Genomic DNA, 17,720 nt, shown 5'->3' with positions numbered 1-17,720 from the left:
TAGCTGTAAGCCCCGGCTCAACCGGCACTGAAGTGTTTGAGATTTTTCCCATTTAGGGAGTTCTTTTCTTTTTTTTTTTTTTCTTTTCTTTTCTTTCTTTTCTTTTCTTTCCTTTCTTCCTTCATTTCTTCCTTTCTTTCCTTTCTTTCCTTTTTTCTTTCCTTTTTATTTTTGGAAACATCCCCACGCTTTGAAGGCACAGGTAATAAGGACCAAGGCAGCCCAAAGCGAGAGGCCTCAATTCAATCAGACGAGAAAGCTGACACAGCCAAGCCAAGGAGAGCTGAGATACATTTCCTTAGTTTTCGAAAAGGAAACCTGGGCAGTCTGCGCCTGCAGCCACGATCCCGCGGCCGGGTTTTCCAGCTCGCCGGGCCGAGCGTCTCGCGAGCACCCCCCGAAGGGCCCCCAGCCTAGGCGGAGGCCGCGCCGCGCCGGCCGTCGGCCTCCCCCCGCCGGGGCCCCGGCCCGGCCCCGCCCCCGGCCGCCCCGGCCCCGCCCCCGCCCCCGCCCCCGCCGCGCGCCGTCCGCCCGGGCTCGCGGACCGACTAGGGCGAGCGGGCGGCGGCGCCCGGCATTGTGGCAGGCGGCGGGGGCCGGCGAGGGCGCCGGGGCCGCGGGCGGCGGCGGGGCGCGGGGAGGCGCGGGGCCGGCCGCCGCGGGGCCGCTCGGGGCGCTCACCTGCCGGCGCGTAACTTCGGGGCCGGGGCGCGCGAGCCCGCGGAGCGCTCGGAGCGCGGGAGCGCGGGGGGCGCGGAGGGGCGCGCGGGAGCCGGGCCGGGAGAGCGGGCGCCGGGCCCCGCGGACGGCGAGGCGGCGGCGGCGGCGGCGGCGGCGGCGGGGCTGGGGCCCGGGAGCGAGCCCCGCGGGAGAGGCGCCCGAGCCTGGCCGCGGGAGCATGTGGGCCCGGAGCGGAGCGCGGGGCGCGCTGCTGCTGGCGCTGCTGCTCTGCTGGGACCCGAGGCTGAGCCGAGCAGGTAGGGAGCGACCGGGCACGGGGGGGGGGGGGGGGGGGGGGCGGGGCCCGCGGCGCCCGCGCTGCCCCGAAGTTGGAGCGGTCCAGCGCCGCGTCCGCCTGCTCGGGGAGGCGCAGGGGCCCCGCGGGAGCGGGCAGGTCTCCCCGCCCCACGGCCGCCCGCGGGGGCGCGGCCGGGTGCCCCCGAGGCGGCGGGAGGCTCGCTCCTTCTCGGAACCCGCAAGGCTGGCCTCGGGGGTCCCCGGGTTCCCCGCACCGGCGGCGGCAGAAAAGGAAAAGACGCGACTCCTGCTGCTCGCCCAGGTGCGCGCTTGCGGTTCGCCGGCAACTTCCCGGCCGGGGCTGGCGGCCCGTGCGGGCTCCTAGGCGCTGCGCCCCCAGACCCGCGGGGCGCCCGGCTGGCCGAGGCCGAGGGAGGCCGGCGGCGAGGGCTTCGGCTGGGGGTGGGGGCCCCAGGGGGACCGCAGGGGCCGCAGGTCTGGAAGGATTCTTTTTTCTTTTTTTTTTTAATGTTTTCTTTCTGGGGTTTGGTGTGTGTGGGGTGGGCGCAGAGTACGTAGCGATCCTGCCAAGTTTCCTTGTAAGTGGGTCACTGACATCCCCCCGCCCGGGAGCCGGCGCGAGATGCGCTTGCCTACAGTGGGCCTGCAAGATGCGTAAGGGGGTTGGTAGGCTCCGAAAATAAAGTCCCTAGCGCCACCGGCACCACCCCCTCGCCCTGGCGCGCACACCTCTCGCTCGCCGGGAGCTGGGCCCCGCGCCGACCGCGCTGCGACTTCTAAGGGGCGGGTGGACGCGCGGGAGCCCACCTGCCTCGGGTGCGGGCACCCCAGGAGGCGGGCGGCGGCGGCGCGGCTGGACGCCTCGGCTCCTGGGGCGGGGCTGGGCGGGGGACCGTCCCGCGTGGAGCCCTCCGAGTTGGGGCTGAGAATGGGGCAGGAAAGCTGGCGCAGAAAGTGGACGAGGTGACGCAGCCCTGCCCCACCGCCTTCCGCCGGGATGTGGCGTCCGCCCCCCCCCCCCACTACACCCCAATGGCCAAAGACTCCTCGCTCTGGAATTAATGATTCCCACGGCCTGGGAGCGAGGGCTTGGTTTTAGCACATCCTCCACCCCCCCCCCCCCCCAGCCCTCTGTTGTAAAGTTACGACACAATCATTTGATCCGAGTTAATTACGATTTGGGCAGACTCTGGTATTTAAAGCAGTGTTTTGAAGTTGGAAGGTAATGATGGGGGAGGGGGCAGGCTGCTGAATGACCAACCTTGTTTTAAAGAGCGCAGTTGAATGTGGGAGTTGCTGGGCCGGGGTGTTGGTTTCTGGTTTGAGGGTGTTTGAGGGGAGGTGATTGAAGGGTAGGGTGAAGCCTCTGTAGACGCCACTTGGGCAGGATCGGGGCTTGGGAAACTGTTTTAGAACCAGCCGCACTATGGGATCAGGGATAAATACTGAGGTTACAGGGGAGGGGAGGGGAGGGGGGAGGGCCTCCGCCGGGCAGGAAAAAGGCAAGACTGGTTGGCCTAGAGTTGGGCTGGGGAGGCTGGGGGTGGCCTGCCTTTCCTGCTTAACAAAGCATCCAGCCCCCACCTTCCCCAGAGGAAACCCCAGGCCCAGGGCTTTGATGGATTTGGGCACAAACGGAGCCCAGCCAGAAGTGGCCTCTAATACCGGGCTTTGATTTCTCACCAGTGAGCAGAACCGGTGTTGGAATTGTGCTCATTACTTAGCACGGCAGGGGCTGCCTGCCCACCAGCCTACAGTGGGCCCAACTGGTGGGGTCCCCGCGCAGTCCCCCCTCTGCCCAGAATCTGAAGCCCTTAGAAAATCTGCCTTCAAGGAGGGGAGAACATGTCCCCCTCTCCTACGCAGCCCGTTTCTCCAATGCCACAGGCACAGAACATCTGTCAGAACGTTCTTGGGGTCTGCCCAGTGGATCCGTCACGAGTCCCATTTCACTGCTGGGGAAAAGCAAGGCCAGAGTGTTGGCTCTTCTCAATCTTGCTTGACCACAGATGGCGGACTTGCGTGCAGGACTGCTCCTCTCTGATAGCCAGGCTGGTTCAGGTCACACTGGACGCCTCCTCGTGGCCCCATCCACCTCTGCCTGAAGGCATATATCAAGCTGATGGAGATAAGGCTGTCTCCACAGAGCAGGGCTCTCTCTGGGAGGTGTCCAGGCTCCGTCAGGTGGCAGGCACTTTGTCTCTTTTCCCTCACCCCCCTTCCCAGTGGATATGGGGATGAGCTCCCTTTACAGCACTAAGGGATTTTTAAGCCATAAAGTTTGATGGTGGAAAAATCAAACCCGGAACCATAAAATCCAGACCCTTAGAAGGAGGAGGTGTCAGCAAGTGACTGGCCGGCAGAGGCCACTTCAAAAGCCCCTGTTGGCTCTCAGGATCTCCTCTCACCGTACCGTTAGCCTTTCCAGGAGTTTTTTAAAGAGTCTTGCCTTGGCTTCTGGCTGGGATGGTCGAGAAGGGACCGTGGAATCACGGTAACACATCTTTTTAAGATGCAATTAAAGTCAGAGTTTTCCCAGTGTCTCTGCTGTGTGTGCATGTGTGTGCATGTGGGTGGGTGTGTGCATGTGGGTGGGTGTGGTGCGGTGGCCCATTTTGCGTCACCCTCTACACTGTAGCAAACACCCATCTCAAACAAATGGAAAATCAAGAGTGTCTTAATGTGCTTTCTCATTAAAGTGAAAGTATCACTGCAGGAGAAGAAATTCGGAGGTAATTTCTCTCCTCCCTCCTCTCTCCACCCCCACCCCAAACTGGGAATTCCAGAGGACAAAACAGTTCCCCTCTTTTCCAACCCCTTTCCTTAACTGCTGAAGCTTTGGGACAGGCCCTGACTTGCCCTGGGGGGGGGGGGAGGGAGGTATACATGGGGACTCGGGGATAGATCTGGAATCTGAACTCAGGCCTCACAAACCTCAGGCTAGTTCTGGCTCCTTCTTTCCACCTGGCTGCATGGGTCTGGGACTGAGCTGCTGAATTGAGGCCCTAGGGAAGGCAGGCTGCTAAAGATAAGGTTTGTTTGGTAGTTAGGTCAGACTGAGACTTGTAGTGGGATGAGGAAAAGAGGTGGAGTCAGGAATGCTGACCCCAGACAGGTGTAATAGGGCTCGGCCAGAGGTCAGGCCCTGAGACTAGCCAGGTGCCCAAAGGTAGCTCCACCCCTGATCCCTAACCCATCCCAGGTGAGATAAACCACAGGCCAAGCTCCCTTGGATTGTGGGACTAGCTGGCTCTACATTTTAAAACTCTGCCTTCATTTGTATAGATGGGACAAAATATATTTTTAGTTTTTATTTTGAAGCTTTGGGGAGCCCATCTCCTCCCCACCCACTCTGTTGAGTTTCTGGCTGTCAGGCCTGAGATGAGATCTTCCCATCTCCCCTTCCCTTCCTCCCCACACTCTTCTAAAGAGGGTGTGGGCTGCCTAGGACTTTGGGGATGAGGGTAGAGAAGGACTCCCTCATTCCAAGTGCTTAAGAGAGTAAGGTTAGTGATTCTAAAGTGTCCGTCCTGGAGCCCCCCTCCAAGTGTGTTCTTCTGACCCTCAGCCCTGGGGTGGGGTGGCAGGGAGACATCCATCCGGGAGCCCACCTAGCAAGGCCTGTAGGAAAGGAAGGGAGGCGGGGTCATGGGACTTGGGGAGTAAAGAGAACCTGCCACCAAGGCCAAGTGGCCCCCAGCAGAGAAGGGAGGGTGCGGGCATCCAAGGCCACAGCCGAGCCTCTCAGGGCCTCCTCTTCCTTCTCCTCCTCACCAGTTTCCTAAACAGCTTCCACAAATGGAGTCATTAAAACTGTGAAGGCAAAATGAAACCAAACAAGTGCCTTCTGTGCTTTTCTGTTTCTTGTCTTTATTTTTTTTTAAAGGGAAAATTAAAATACCGTAATTAGAATAATAGGAGGAAGGGCAGTTTCAGGAAGGTCGAGGGAATCAGGTGCACTGGCCCCTTTGATTTGCTTCCTGAGTTGGGGCTGGGGCCCCGGCTGCCCAGGGGATGTCTCCCCACCCTCGTTATGGGGAGCCGGGCGCCCCGGAGCTGGCCAGGGCTCCCGGCTGTGAGCTGGGCATGCGGCGGATTCGCATTCAGCCCTGCGCCCCCACTGGCCGGCCTGTGCAGGTCCCGTGGTGCCCCTTCCTCTCCGCAGCTTTTTCTTTCCACACTGGCAGCAAAAACACCTGCTGGAGTGCGCGCATACAGCAGCCGGTCCCCGCTCCCCAGCCCTTTCCTTCCCTCCCTTCTCCGAAAGCGCCCGACCTGATCAGCGCCTCCTGGCCCGGCACGGAGTGGGCTCGGGGTGGGCTCCGTGCCTCCATAGTGGCGCTTACCTGGGGCCACGCATCTGGGCGCCCCACCCCTCCACCCTGCGCCCCCTGCTCCGCGTCCCCCTCTCCTTCTCCCCCTCTCCTTGCATCCCCTTACCTCCCCTCCCCTGTGGAGCTGAGAGTCCTGGGAGAGGTGGGGGGAGAGGGGGAGCCTCCTGGAGCTCCAAGCCACCTGAGCAGGTGAGGGTACCCAGCCCAGCCTCCATCCTCACCTCCCAGAACCGCCCGGCTGCCCCCAGCGCCTCACGACTTTCCCTGCGGGGCGGGGCGAGGCCCGGTTCTCCGGTTCTCCGGGAAGGTAGGCTGTGGGTGTGAGAGTGTGTATCAAGGACTGTCGGTGTTGTAGGGGTGAGAATGTGTAATGCGGAGGTGGGAGTGTGCAGTGGGAAGGGAGGGTAGGTGTGGTGTTGCGTTGGGGTGTTGGGGAATGGAGATGAATGTGCGGGACCAATAGATGTGCCGATGAGGGTTGTGCCTTTTGTATATGGGTACGTGTGATGGAGGTGACTACGTGTGTTTGGGGGTGTGGGGGTGTGTGCATATGGGCACAGCTGTGGTGTGTTTGTGTATAAATAGGTATGTGTGGTGTGGGGACAGTGAGTCACCACCAGGCATGAGAAGCTCCATCCATTGTATTCTGTTGGGGATGTCTCTTCCTGATGGGACCCAGGCCATTTGCCCTTTAGCACTATGGAGATCTTATTTTGCCTGCACTGGGGGTTGTGAGCAGGATTTGGTCCAACTGCCAGGTTCAGGAGTTGGAAGACGGAGGCCAGCTTCCCCTGCCCCCCACTACACACACACACTCTTGAGGGCAGATAGGACAGGTAGGTCCTGCTGCTCCAGAGGGAGGAAGGTCAACCATAGATAAGTCCTAAAGCCAGTCCAGGAACGTGATCGATGGCCCCCAGGATGAGGGTCTGAGTCCTAGGGTCACCTTCAGTTGACTTCCAGCTTACCAAGAACAGTGGCAGCTGATCTGCTCTCTGACCTGGCTCAGCCTCATGCTGCAGCCCTCTGGAGGCAATGAGGTCTCCTCTGGAATTTGCTAGAGTAGAGGCAGGCAGAGAGCTTGAGTGAGTGGCATACCTACATAAGCAGGCATGGCTGGGGCTGGGTCTCTCAGTGGAGGCAATTGAAACAGGACACTTGCACACAGACACACACAAGATCTGTACTCCACTGTCCTCACCACTTCCTTGGTCACCAAGAGTCCCTCTGCTTTCCCACTTCTGCCTATATTGATTGACTGCCATCCTCAGCTCTAGGGTCAAAGATGGGCCCTTGTGCAGCAGGGGGACCTGTAGGAAAGTCGCAGCCCCGCTGCTGGTGCATATTGGTTTAGTTTATTAAAAAAAAAAACCCCTCTTATAGATGGGACCTCACTTGGTCCTTGTAAGAACTCCACCGGCCAGGAGGATGGTCACCTAGGAAGCTGACCTGGATCCCAGGTTGGAACCAGAGCAGCCCTGGTGCCAACCCTCAGGGTGGTCACTGGACTGGATGCTCATGTCCACTTCAAAACTGTTAGGACATTCAGAGAGTCTCAGGTGCCAGGTGAGGGCGGTGATGGTTTATGTAGGGAGAGCACAGCAAAGAGTAAACTTTCCTAGCCTTGGGGCTTCCTGGAGGGGGTGACGTGAGCCAGACCTTGACTCTCTTTTTCAGGTCTTTCTAAGAGCATATCCTGAAAAGACGGGGTGGGGGCCTGCTAGCTGGAGCACCTGGGCAGGGGGGCCTGGCCCCAGGCCTCTCCCACTCTCAGAAAATTGGCCCTATCAGCACCTGCTCAGCCACCATCTTGGGCCAGCCCAGTCCTTGGTGGGGCAGCCCCTGGTCGTATGTCCACTCCTGGGCCTCTCAGCCTCATCTGAAGGGGTGTGCCTTGGGAAACTGACCCTCAGCTACCTCTGACTGCAGGCTGGGACCTGGGGCGGAAGATTGAGAGGAAAAGCTATCTTATTCCTTGATTCTCTCCCTGTGGCTCTTTTTATTTTTATTTAAAAAAATTTTTTTTAAAGATTTTATTTATTTATGCATGAGAGATGCAGAGGGAGAAGCAGGCTCCATGCAGGGAGCCCGATGTGGGACTTGATCTCAGGTCTCCAGCATCAGGCCCTGGGCCGAAGGGGGTGCTAAAATGCTGGGCCACCTGGGCTGCCCCTCCCTGTGGCTCTTGAGGATGAGTGAGTCCAGGAAACACTTCTTAACCACTAGTCAGCTGACTTTCTAGAGGGGCCTCACTGGCCTTGGCAGGTCACCTTGCTGTGCTGTGCCTCAATTGCCTCATCTGTAAAATGGGGGTAATAACACCATCCTCATGAGGTGGTTTTAAGAATCACACAACCTGATTATGATAAAGCACTTAGCATGGGGCCTGGCACATAGTGAGTATGGACAGCCCTGTAATGCCAGAGTCAGCCTCCTCTAGGGGCATGCGAGGAGGAGAAAGGCCTAGGCCTAGCAGCTCCTGGCCTAGGAGTTAGGAGACTCTAGTGTTTGCTCTTCTGCTGCTGTGTGATGGGGGCCTTTTCCTCTCTGGGTTCTGGTTGGTCTCCCCTTCTGGAAGTTTGGGGTGGGGAGAAGTGGAAGGATGACCTTTAAGGGCCTTGGGGTTTGGCTTTTGTTTTGCCTAGTTCCATCTGAAGAGGCCCCAGCAGCCAGCAAGAGGCAGAGGTAGCTGAGGCCCAGAAGCACTTGTGTTTACAGAGGCCCCTCTAGAAAGTCAATATATCGACTGGAATGCCCTTGTGAACATTATGTGGCCCTGGGTCTCTCTCTCTCTCTCTCTCTAGCCATAAATCACCCGTCCGGACTTCAGTCCCATGTTCCTGCTCCATGAGCGTCTCCTATCTCAGAGGCCAAGAGCCCCAGATGCCAAGCAGGGCCCAGGGGCAGAAAAGGACCCTACAGGCAGAGGCAGCGTGAATATGCAAGAGAAGAGGCACTTGTTCCCACACACACACACACCCTGCCACCCCCATCAAGGCTCAGGGGCGCTGTGGAGGAGGTGGGGGGAACACACTCTCAGACCCAGCCAGACCATTCACTGTTTCATTTTGCAGGGGTAGAGGCTGGTCCTGTGGTTGGGGAAGGAGGGATCCCATCCCCACATCCTGTTGGAACACCAGCCCAGCCCTGAAACTCGGGTGCACGTGCATATTCATCCAATCAGAGCAAGCAGTGGGCGCTACAGTCTAAGTGGGGCAGAACAGGGGCCTGACCCTTGAATGGATTTGTGTCGCTTTTTGAGGCCTGAGCCATGTGCCCAACGTGTGCTGCTGGGGTGCAAGAGTGGGAGATGGTGCAGCAGAGAGGAGCTCACTCAGGTGAGCTGAGCTACACACATGGCCCAGGAGGGATCCAGTGCAGTGCTTTGAGGGCAGGCTGTGCAGTCAGACCACTTGGGGTCAGATCCTGGCTGGGATCCCATCTGGCTCCAGGTCCGGGAGCAAGTCGTCTACCCTTTCTGAGCTTCAGTGTCTTCATTTGTAAAATGGGACTGCTAATAATGCCACACTCATCAGATTGTCATGGGGAACAATGAGGTAACATAGACAAGTACATTGCACCTTCTCGAGTGCTCAGTTGCATTCACGGTCCTCATCAGCATCATCATTACCGACACCACGTATTGGGTGGTACAACAGGAAGTGCTGAGGCTGTTGAGAGAAGCCTCCTGCGGGAGGAGGAAGGTGGTGTTTGGCCTTTGAAGGAAGGACAGAGTTTGGGTAGGCAGAGAGGGTGTTCCTAGTAAGGGGGTGCGTTTGTAAGGGGGTGGGGGTGGAAACGTCTGGCTCATCAACCCAGGAAACAAATTCCTAATTCAGCCCCTGACTTGTATCTGATCATCTGGTACAACAGGAATTCTGGGGCCAGGGGTCCCTTGATACTTTGAAAGAGCCAGGCTTTGGAATTAAAAGCACTCACTCACTGAGAGCCTGGGCCAGGTGGCTCAGTGCTCTGGACCTGTCTGGAAGGTGACCTGCCACCTTCACTGGGCAGTGGTGTGCTGTGAGATGGCAAAGGTGATCCTGGCATGGAGTAGGTTCTCTTGATTTCTATTGCCTTCCCTCCTTCCTGCCTCTCCCCCAGCCTGATCTATCTGGCTAACACCTGGGGTGAGGGTGCTGAGCCTTGCTTTTCTCTGTGCATCTCTGGGCAAGAGAGCAAGAAGACAGGGAGTGGAAGCTTCCAGGTTGACCTGAGAGCCAGGGAGAGAGGCAGGATGAGGGAGGCTGCCTGCCTTTTCTGGCCCCTGGTGTTCACCGAAGCCTGGCAGGTACCAGGAGGCATCCCCAAGGTCTGGGAGGCACATCTTCTGAGATCACCCAGGAGCCTGCAACCCCCAGGGGCCTCCAGTGGCGTCTCGAGGCATTACCGGGGTCAGGAGACAGGAGCTGAAGGAAAGCAGCTCTGTAATGCAATCAGAGGCGCCCGCCTGCCCAGCCTGGGGCCTGAGCACCCATGGAGGATGGAGAGCTTACAAGAAATTGAGTCAGAAATTCCAGGAAAGTTGTTCCTGGCTCCTTCTCCCATCCTACCTTTGGGCATTCTGTGACACAGCAGGGCAGAGCGAGACTCAACAGAATGAGCAGTGGCCTGGGACCAGGTGGCAAATGTTGCAAGGGGCAGCCTCCCGCCCTTCCCTTCCCTTCCCTTCCCTTCCCTTCCCTTCCCTTCCCATCCCTTGTCACTGAGCCAGGGCCCTGGGGACCTGGGTGGAGGCAGGATGGGGTTGAACAACTAGGTCATGAAAGAGCAGCTGTGATGCTAGGTGATGAGGGGACCGAGTCTGATTTTGCTCCCTCGCATGTTCCTGGTGCCGAGCACAGTCCCTGGCCCATGGAAGGTGCTGGATAAACACTTGTAGAATGGATGAATGAGAACTCACGGTCAGGCCTCACTCACGCAGGTAGTCACGATGATTCAGACCCTACAGTGCTGTGGACTTGCTGCTTGGATGTAACCAAAGAATCAAGAGATTCTAGTTGCTTCGCTTACAGCCTCCCTCTCTTTGCCTACCTCTCTCCCTTCATTCTCTTCTGCTTCTATCTTGGAGCACTTACTAGGTACCAGCCCTGATGAAAGTCAGAGCCAAGTCTTCAGTGCTTGGAGCCCCTAGCTATGAGAGAGTTTAGTCACTAGGTCCAGGGGAGCTGTAGAGAATTAACCAAGCATTGTAGCCAAGTGCCTTCAGGCCTCTGTGTGCAGAAAGTGGCCTGGCAGGCATTTGCCAGGCTGGTTAACTTTGTACCTACCTGCAAGGTGGCCTTCACATGGGATAGCTGGCCCAGCCCCTTGCAAAATGTTTGTTTCCTACTTGTATTCCCAACCCTATGGATCATTCGCCTCCAGCTTGCCTTCTCGGGGCTCAACAGAATGCCCATTGCATGCACAGGGACTCTGGGGCCTGGGATTACGTGTGGGCTGAGAGGGTATTTCTTGAAAGCCCATGGGCAGGGTCTGACCACAATTCTCAGCCCTCCATAGCAACTGCCACCGAGGAGCTGGGTTTGGTGCAGGGGAACAGGTTTGGCTGCAGGGTCTGATGGAGCCAAATTCTCCCTGGCACTGTGTTCAGTGCCAACATTCAGGGAGCTTCCCTGGGAGATTGATCAACCCCCTCGGGTCCTTGGCCGAGGCAGCAGTAGGCCTGGCCAGTACCACCCTCGCAGCTGGGCACCCACTGGTTCTTGCCAGGAGCCCCGATCCCAGGCTGAGCTGGAATTACTGCCTGGTAGCCAGATAGCCTGGGGCTGCTGGGCATGATGACCCCTGCTGCAAATCTGATCTGGCCCCATATTTTCCTGCTGGCACGCCCCACTTCTGTATACAAACACACATACACTCACGCAGAAGAGACAACAGCAGAAAGAGCCCTGAGCTAAGGTTTGGGAGGCCTCCTGGATTCTAGTCCTGTCCACACAGCTAATCTACAGTATGGCATTGAGGTAGGCCCTCTCCCTCTCTGGGCTTCAGTGTCCTCATCTGTCCAAATGAAGAGGGTCTGGCCTAGAATTAGAAAACTGCATTCAAGTCTGATATATCTGAGTGACAAACTGTAATTTCCTGAGCCTGTACCTCCTCACTATAAAAAAGGAGCCCTGATTAGTTGTTGGGGAGACCAAATGAGATGGGGCATGGTCAGTAAATGTTGGTTTTCTTTTCTTTCTAGCCAGAAAGAAATGAATCTGCTAATTGCTGGTTTTAGCCCTCGCTTCTTTCTAGTAGTCCCTTTTTGGCATGGGAAATATCAGACATCCACCTGTGGTTACAGCAAGGGAAGAAGCCTGCATGTCATATGCATTTGGAAAGAGCACTGGACGAGACATCTAGAAGCTTCAGCTCTAAGGCCAACTCTATGACCAAGAAATCACTCCCCCTCTTTGAGCTTGAGTTTACCCATCAGCAAAAGGAATCAAAGCAGCTGCATGTCAGATAGGGCCAAAGGAGAATACACCCAGAGAGATGCTTTGGAAACTTCTGCAAACCCAAGCTGATCTGAGGTGGAAGGAGGTGGGCAGAGCAGGATCTGTTGTGCCAGGGACTACGCAGTTCATCCGAGAGCTATTTGCTGTGGGGCAGAGAGGGCCTACCTAGGTTCCCTTCCCTGGCTGGAACCCCCTGCCTGTTGGTGGGGCCTGGCTTCTCCCCTCACCTGGCTGGCCATGGCTCTTGAGCTAGATGACAGAGTTTGGGTCTCTTTCCATCCCTCACCATGCTGCACACCCCAGAGCAGAGGAGGCCGGGGTGCCACGTCAGGGAAGGTTAGTGTCAGAGCTGGCTTTGATGTGTCTGAGCCAGCACACCATCTGCCATGCCCACCAGAACTTACATAATCCCTCGGCCAGCTGCCCGTTCTTAGAAAACGGGGCAGGCAGGACCAGCAGGGAGTGAAGGGGCAAGGTTTTCTTCTCTGCCCTTTATTCCCTGGCAGCCCACACCTCCTCAGACTAGCATTCATTCTCTGAGCTGCTCCTACACTGTCTGGAGCCTGAGACATAAATGCAAAGTCAGAGTAAGGCCCAGGCTGGATGGGGTCGTGGCAGGCCTCAAGGGCTGCTCGCTGCCTGGCCTCGCAGGCTTCAGGGGCATCTGCAGGCTGCTTTCTGATAGCACTTGGCTGGTGTGCTGGCCAGCCTCCTCTCATCATTCCTCTGTGGGGCTCCAGTGGGGTGGGGCCAAGGGGGCAGCTCAAGCTTCTGGGAAGTAAGAGCAGATCCTCCCCCACTTCCTACAGAGATGTTCCCTTTCCCACATTTTATCATGTAATGAGCATTTTTAATATGTCAGAATAACAGCCAAATAACACCGCCCATTTATGACCGAGACCCAAGATCCAGTCATGTCTTTTGTTTGCTGACTGTGTGATGTTGGCCAGGCTGCTTCCACATTGTTGGTCTCCGTTTCCTCATCTGGGAAATGAGAATAATAAAGCCTGCTTCCATAGCTGTCTTGAGGATTGAATCAGTTAATAATGCATGTAGAGGACAGAGAAAGGGTTCCACGAATGCTGTCATCCTTGGTACCCAGTTCCATTCTCTCTCTCTCTCTCTCTCTCTCTCTTTTTCCCCTAAGAAAGTGATACAGAATGACCAACTCTGGGTCATTCTAGGAATGCAAGGTTGGTTCAAAATCCATTAATTTTCATGACATATACCAAATTAGTATTATACACCAGAGTAATGAATCTAGGGAAACAAATTCATATGATTATCTCTATAAATGCTGAAAAAGCCTTCATCAAAATTCAACATCCATTCATCGTATAAACCCTCAAAAAATACCAATTAAGGGGTTCTTTTTAGCATGATAAAATATATACATACCCTAATCCTAAAGCCAGTATCTTATCTAATGGGGAAACACTAAAGACCTTTCCATTAAGATCACTAATGAAGCATGGTTACCCACCATCTCTTCTCTTCAACACTGTGCTAGAAGCATTCGCCAATGAGATTAAATGAGAAATCACTTAGAGGCACGAAAATGGGAAGAAATGAGGTAAAACTACCCTACCAGATGCTAAAACATACTGTAGCGCCTCCATAATTAAAACCGAGACATAGGTGTGTGAATTGTCGGACAGACCAGTCAAACCTAATAAAAGTCCAGAACAAGACCCAAGCGCATAAAGAAATGCAATATATGGCAAAGATGCTATCTTGGCCCACTGGGACAGAGACAGACTTTGAAATAAATAGTGCTGGGATAACTGGGTAGCTAGCCATTGGAAAAAGGTATAAGCTTTGATTCACATTTCACACCATAGAGGGAAAAAACAAACTCCAAATGGATTAGAGATCCAGACGTAAGTACTAGATGAAACCATGGGTGAATTTCTCCTTAACATTGGGGAGGGAAAGGCTTTCTAGCTATGATTCGGAATCCAGAGGCAATAAAATAAAAAATTGATCAAGTTTATTACATAAAGACTAAAATTTTTTTTGACAATAAAGCACCCTACTCTAGTCAAAAGATGAAGTATTTGACAAACCAGGAGGAGATGTTTGTGATATATTCCTCAGGCAAAGAACTAATATCCCAATTCAGAAAGCACTCTAAACTACTGAGGAACAAAGGACCAAAAGCCTGGTAAAAAGAAAAAGGAAGAAAAGAGACAAACAGACAATTCACAAGACAAGATATCTAAGTGACCCTCAAACACGTGACTTCTAGAACTCTTCCCTTCAGGTACACCTTTATCAATACAAAAATACATACGCCCCCCCCCCCCAAAAAAATACGTTCATCATTTGTAATTGCAAAATATTGGAAATCATTTGAGTGCCCTGAAATTCAATCAGCTATGGCACAAGCACTCATCACAGCTCTTCAGGAGCTGACAGGGTATGTGACTCCCAAGACATACTGACGAGCAAAGGAAGCACAAAATAGTATCTATAGGATATTGTCTTTCATGAAAGAGAGAAGTGGGTGTGAGACCAGGCCAGATCCAGATCTCTCTCTCTCTCTCTCTCTCTCTCTTTTAAAGATTTTTATGTATTTATTCACAAGAGACAGAGAGAGGCAGAGACCTAGGGAGAGGGAAAATCAGGGTCCCTGCAGGGAGCCCGATACGGGACTGGATCCCCGGACCCTGGCTGGGATCACACCCTGAGCCAAAGGCAGGTGCTCAGCCCCTGAGCCACCCATGTGCCCCTGGACCTCTCTTCTCATTTTGTTTTCATGGCTGCTTGAATGCTTTCTGCTTCCTCATACACGCACCTCCTACTTTGCTCATAGGTCCAAGCGGTGGGCCCCGCAGGGGAGAGAGGTTCCCCATGCTATTCCCAGGGAAGATGGAGAGGGCAGGATCCACCAGTGCTATCCCTGCCCTGTCTTGAATTGTGACTCCTGGCTCCGTGTGGGCCTGAGCAAACCCCTTCAGCTCCCTGGGACTCGATTTCCTCCTCTGTAAAATGGGTAATGAATCCTTCAGCACTTGCCTCACAGAGAGGAGGTGGGATCATCATCACAGTTCATGTGTGTGCAAAGGGCTTTATTTATTATTTACCTACAGGGTCTGCAAGTTGCTATTTGGGCCTCAGATAAGCCTTGGATCTTCCTTTTCCAGTCCCTCGACACATACAGGCACACACACACACACGCACAACTCCCATTCTTTACAGAGCTGTGCAACATGCTGACATGGCTGCTTCATTTGCTTTTACTTTGATTAGTGAGGGTCCCATCCACACGCACTCCATCTGTGTGCCAGGTGTGTTGTAGGCCCCCCAAGGCCCCGGCCGCCCTCCTACTCTGGGTCTGTCCTCTTGCCCACATTTCGTTTCATAACTTGTAATCACTCTGAGAAGAAGGTCTCAGACAACCAGATGAGGGCTTGGAGAGGTGAGGTGACCCACCCCAGTCTTCCAGATTTTATGTCAGAACCGGGTCTGGGTGTTACCCAGCCTCTAGGCTCCGAATTCAGTATTCCTTCCAGGACCCCACTCTGCATCCACTCCCCAGGCTGGGACCGGGTCTCACCCCCATACACCTCCCTGGACATCCCCGTGAGAGCTGGCTGCACAGTGATGACTTGGGGAGTCATTGTGTGGTGAGTGCACAGAAGCCCCACAGCAGCTTTGTCAAAGGCAGCAGCCCCACCAGTGTGCCTCCGGTCGTCTCAGTAAAGAGCTGATGGTCAGAACTGGGCTTTTCCCCGGGACCAGTCCGGGCCAGCAGGGCAGCCTTCTCATTCCAGCCTCTGCCTTTATAAAGGTTGGTCAGAGAGGGTGCGTATTCCTGTGGGAGGCTGGGAAGGAAGGGTAGCAGCCCCGAGGGCAGCTTGTCTGCATGCCTCAGGCCCCTGAAGGACAGGCATGGTCTGGGGGGAAGCGTCCCCCCCAGACCTGAGTGTCCCCAGAGAGGGAGGGGCCTTGGGCAGGCAGCGGAGGGCATAATTGCCGGAAGGTCATGCTCCAAGCCCTGAAAACTCTGCTAACCAGTCAATAAGTCGTTTATTACACCCTTGACAGCATCCTTCTTTGCCTCCGCCCTGGGTCCTGTGCAGCTTGCAGAGGGAAGGGCTGGGCCAGCTGAGGGTCTGGCCTCTCCAGGGAGAGGGGCCTCTGGAAGCCTGAAGTCAGTTGTCTTCCCCACCTTCCCACTACAGCCCACCGGATCGCAGTGCTCGCAGAAGCCCCCCGGGCTGGGGGGGAGCCCCGGTCACTGCTGAAAAAAGCCAGCTAAACAAGTTTCCAAGTGCTTGAGCATCTCCACCTCCCTACCCTGGACTTCCTTTCCAAGGCTCCTTCTAGGGAATCCTAGTGCTTATGGCGCAGGGTCAGTGTGCGGAGCTTGGCAGGAGCCATGGCCCGAGAGAGCTTCTGAAGGGGCACGTGAGGGCCCATTTTTCTGGCTTTTCTGCCCATCACATGTCAGGGTGATGCCCATTGCTCATAGGCAGGGAGCACTTCGAGAAAGAGCATCTTCACATGTGAATCTCAGCTGCTTAACCGCCCGGGGGGTCATCAGGGTGATAGTTTGCACTTCCTTCTTGCCAGTGGGGGAACTGAGGCAGAGAGAGAGGGATGACTTACCCAAGTTTTCTCGGGACTTGCTTTGTGGCTGGCTGAGTTTTCACCCTTGCCAGACCCTTTCCACCCCAGCACAGCTGAGAAAGATTAAGAAAAGAAGCATTTTAGACTATTCTAGATTGTCTTTCCAGGGCCCCCATGTCTTACCTCTAGGACCTACCTCCGAGGGAAGTCAACAGGAGATTGAGAGGAGCTGTCCGGGCTTTAGCCTGAGTGTTCTGAGAGGGTAGGAGTGTACGCCCACTCATGAGCAGGCAAGCTGGTGGCCCTACAACAGGCAGTGCCTGGCCTCAGCCCTCCTGGCTACACCACATTCAAAGACAGAAATCAGGCTTGAGCAAGAGCAAGCCAGTGGCCACTTCCAGCGGTCTGTCCACACAGAGTGACCTGGTTGACCCAGATCGCTCCTGGGCAGGGATGCTCCAGAGATAGCCATCACCCTTCTCTCTGCCCGCTCTGCCCTCCCTGCCACATCAGGCCTCTGCCTTGGGGCACCTGGGCCACCTGTCCCCTCCCCAGAATATGTCCTACCCTTCCCTGAGCCGCTCACCATGGGTGGACAGCTGGCACCAGCTTTCCTATAAGGGAAATTCCAGATCCCACTAAATTCCAAATTCCATGGCCTTATCTGGCACCATTCTGTCTGGCCTTCGATGGGCTTCCTGGTGTGGGAGGAAGAACCTCCCTAACAGAGCAACTGTTGGGGGGTGCCCACATTTTCCCACCACCCAAGCTCCCTGGGTGTGTCCTGCTAGTTTAGACCATGGCTGGAACACACAGGTCGCCTATATGGAAAGCAACAAGCAGCAGTTTGGGGAAAAGGAGAGGGGCAGACAGTGGGCTTGACAACGGCAAGCAGGCCCCATAGTGGAGTCCTTGTCTCACATGTAACCCTTTTCGGAGCTGAGATGCCCATCAAAGCAAATCACGGCCTCTTGCTAAGCCTCGGTTTCCCCATCTGATAACTGCAGGGGGGGGTGTTAAACTAGTGAACTCTGAGGCCCCTTAAAGCTTTCAGCTGCACATTTTCTAAAATCCCTCTTAGCCCATCAGCCTGTAGAATTTCCCGAGGTCCCAAGAGGGCGGTTGCTACACTGGCTCTTTCCCAGTACTTCCTGTCTAGCCAGGACCCTGTAAACAGCTGACAAGAGTGGGTCCTGCAGCTGCAGGAATGTGCAGCCCCCATGTCAGCAGACATGCCTCTGCACGGAGTGGCCCCCCTCACAAGCCACTGGATTTGCCATTGCTGGCTACTTCCTGTCATCCTCATCCAGGTCTTGGCCCAGATATCCCTTCCTCAGAGAGTCCTTCCCTGATCCCCTGTCCCTTTTACTTTGCTTCTAGCACCTTCTAC

At 55.5% G+C, this 17,720-nt stretch overlaps 1 protein-coding gene across 2 annotated transcripts in view; it reads left to right on the top strand.

The window, feature by feature from the left end:
• The first annotated feature begins 657 nt into the window (after positions 1-657).
• The window catches only part of UNC5B (unc-5 netrin receptor B), an 80,973-nt gene continuing 63,910 nt past the window's right edge, over positions 658-17,720 (top strand). Inside the window, exon 1 of one of the 2 annotated variants that reach the window (XM_041749047.1) lies at positions 658-977. In XM_041749047.1, coding sequence (XP_041604981.1) covers positions 899-977 — 79 coding nt within the window. In that variant the 5' untranslated portion in view covers positions 658-898. The remainder of the gene's footprint in view (positions 978-17,720) is intronic. The other variant, XM_041749048.1, reaches the window with a different exon arrangement.

This window comes from Vulpes lagopus, chromosome 3 (genome assembly GCF_018345385.1).
Source record: "Vulpes lagopus strain Blue_001 chromosome 3, ASM1834538v1, whole genome shotgun sequence".
Taxonomy (NCBI): Eukaryota; Metazoa; Chordata; class Mammalia; order Carnivora; family Canidae; genus Vulpes; species Vulpes lagopus.
The sequence above is the reverse complement of the archived record's forward strand: the minus strand, read 5'-3'. Positions and strand labels throughout refer to the sequence as shown.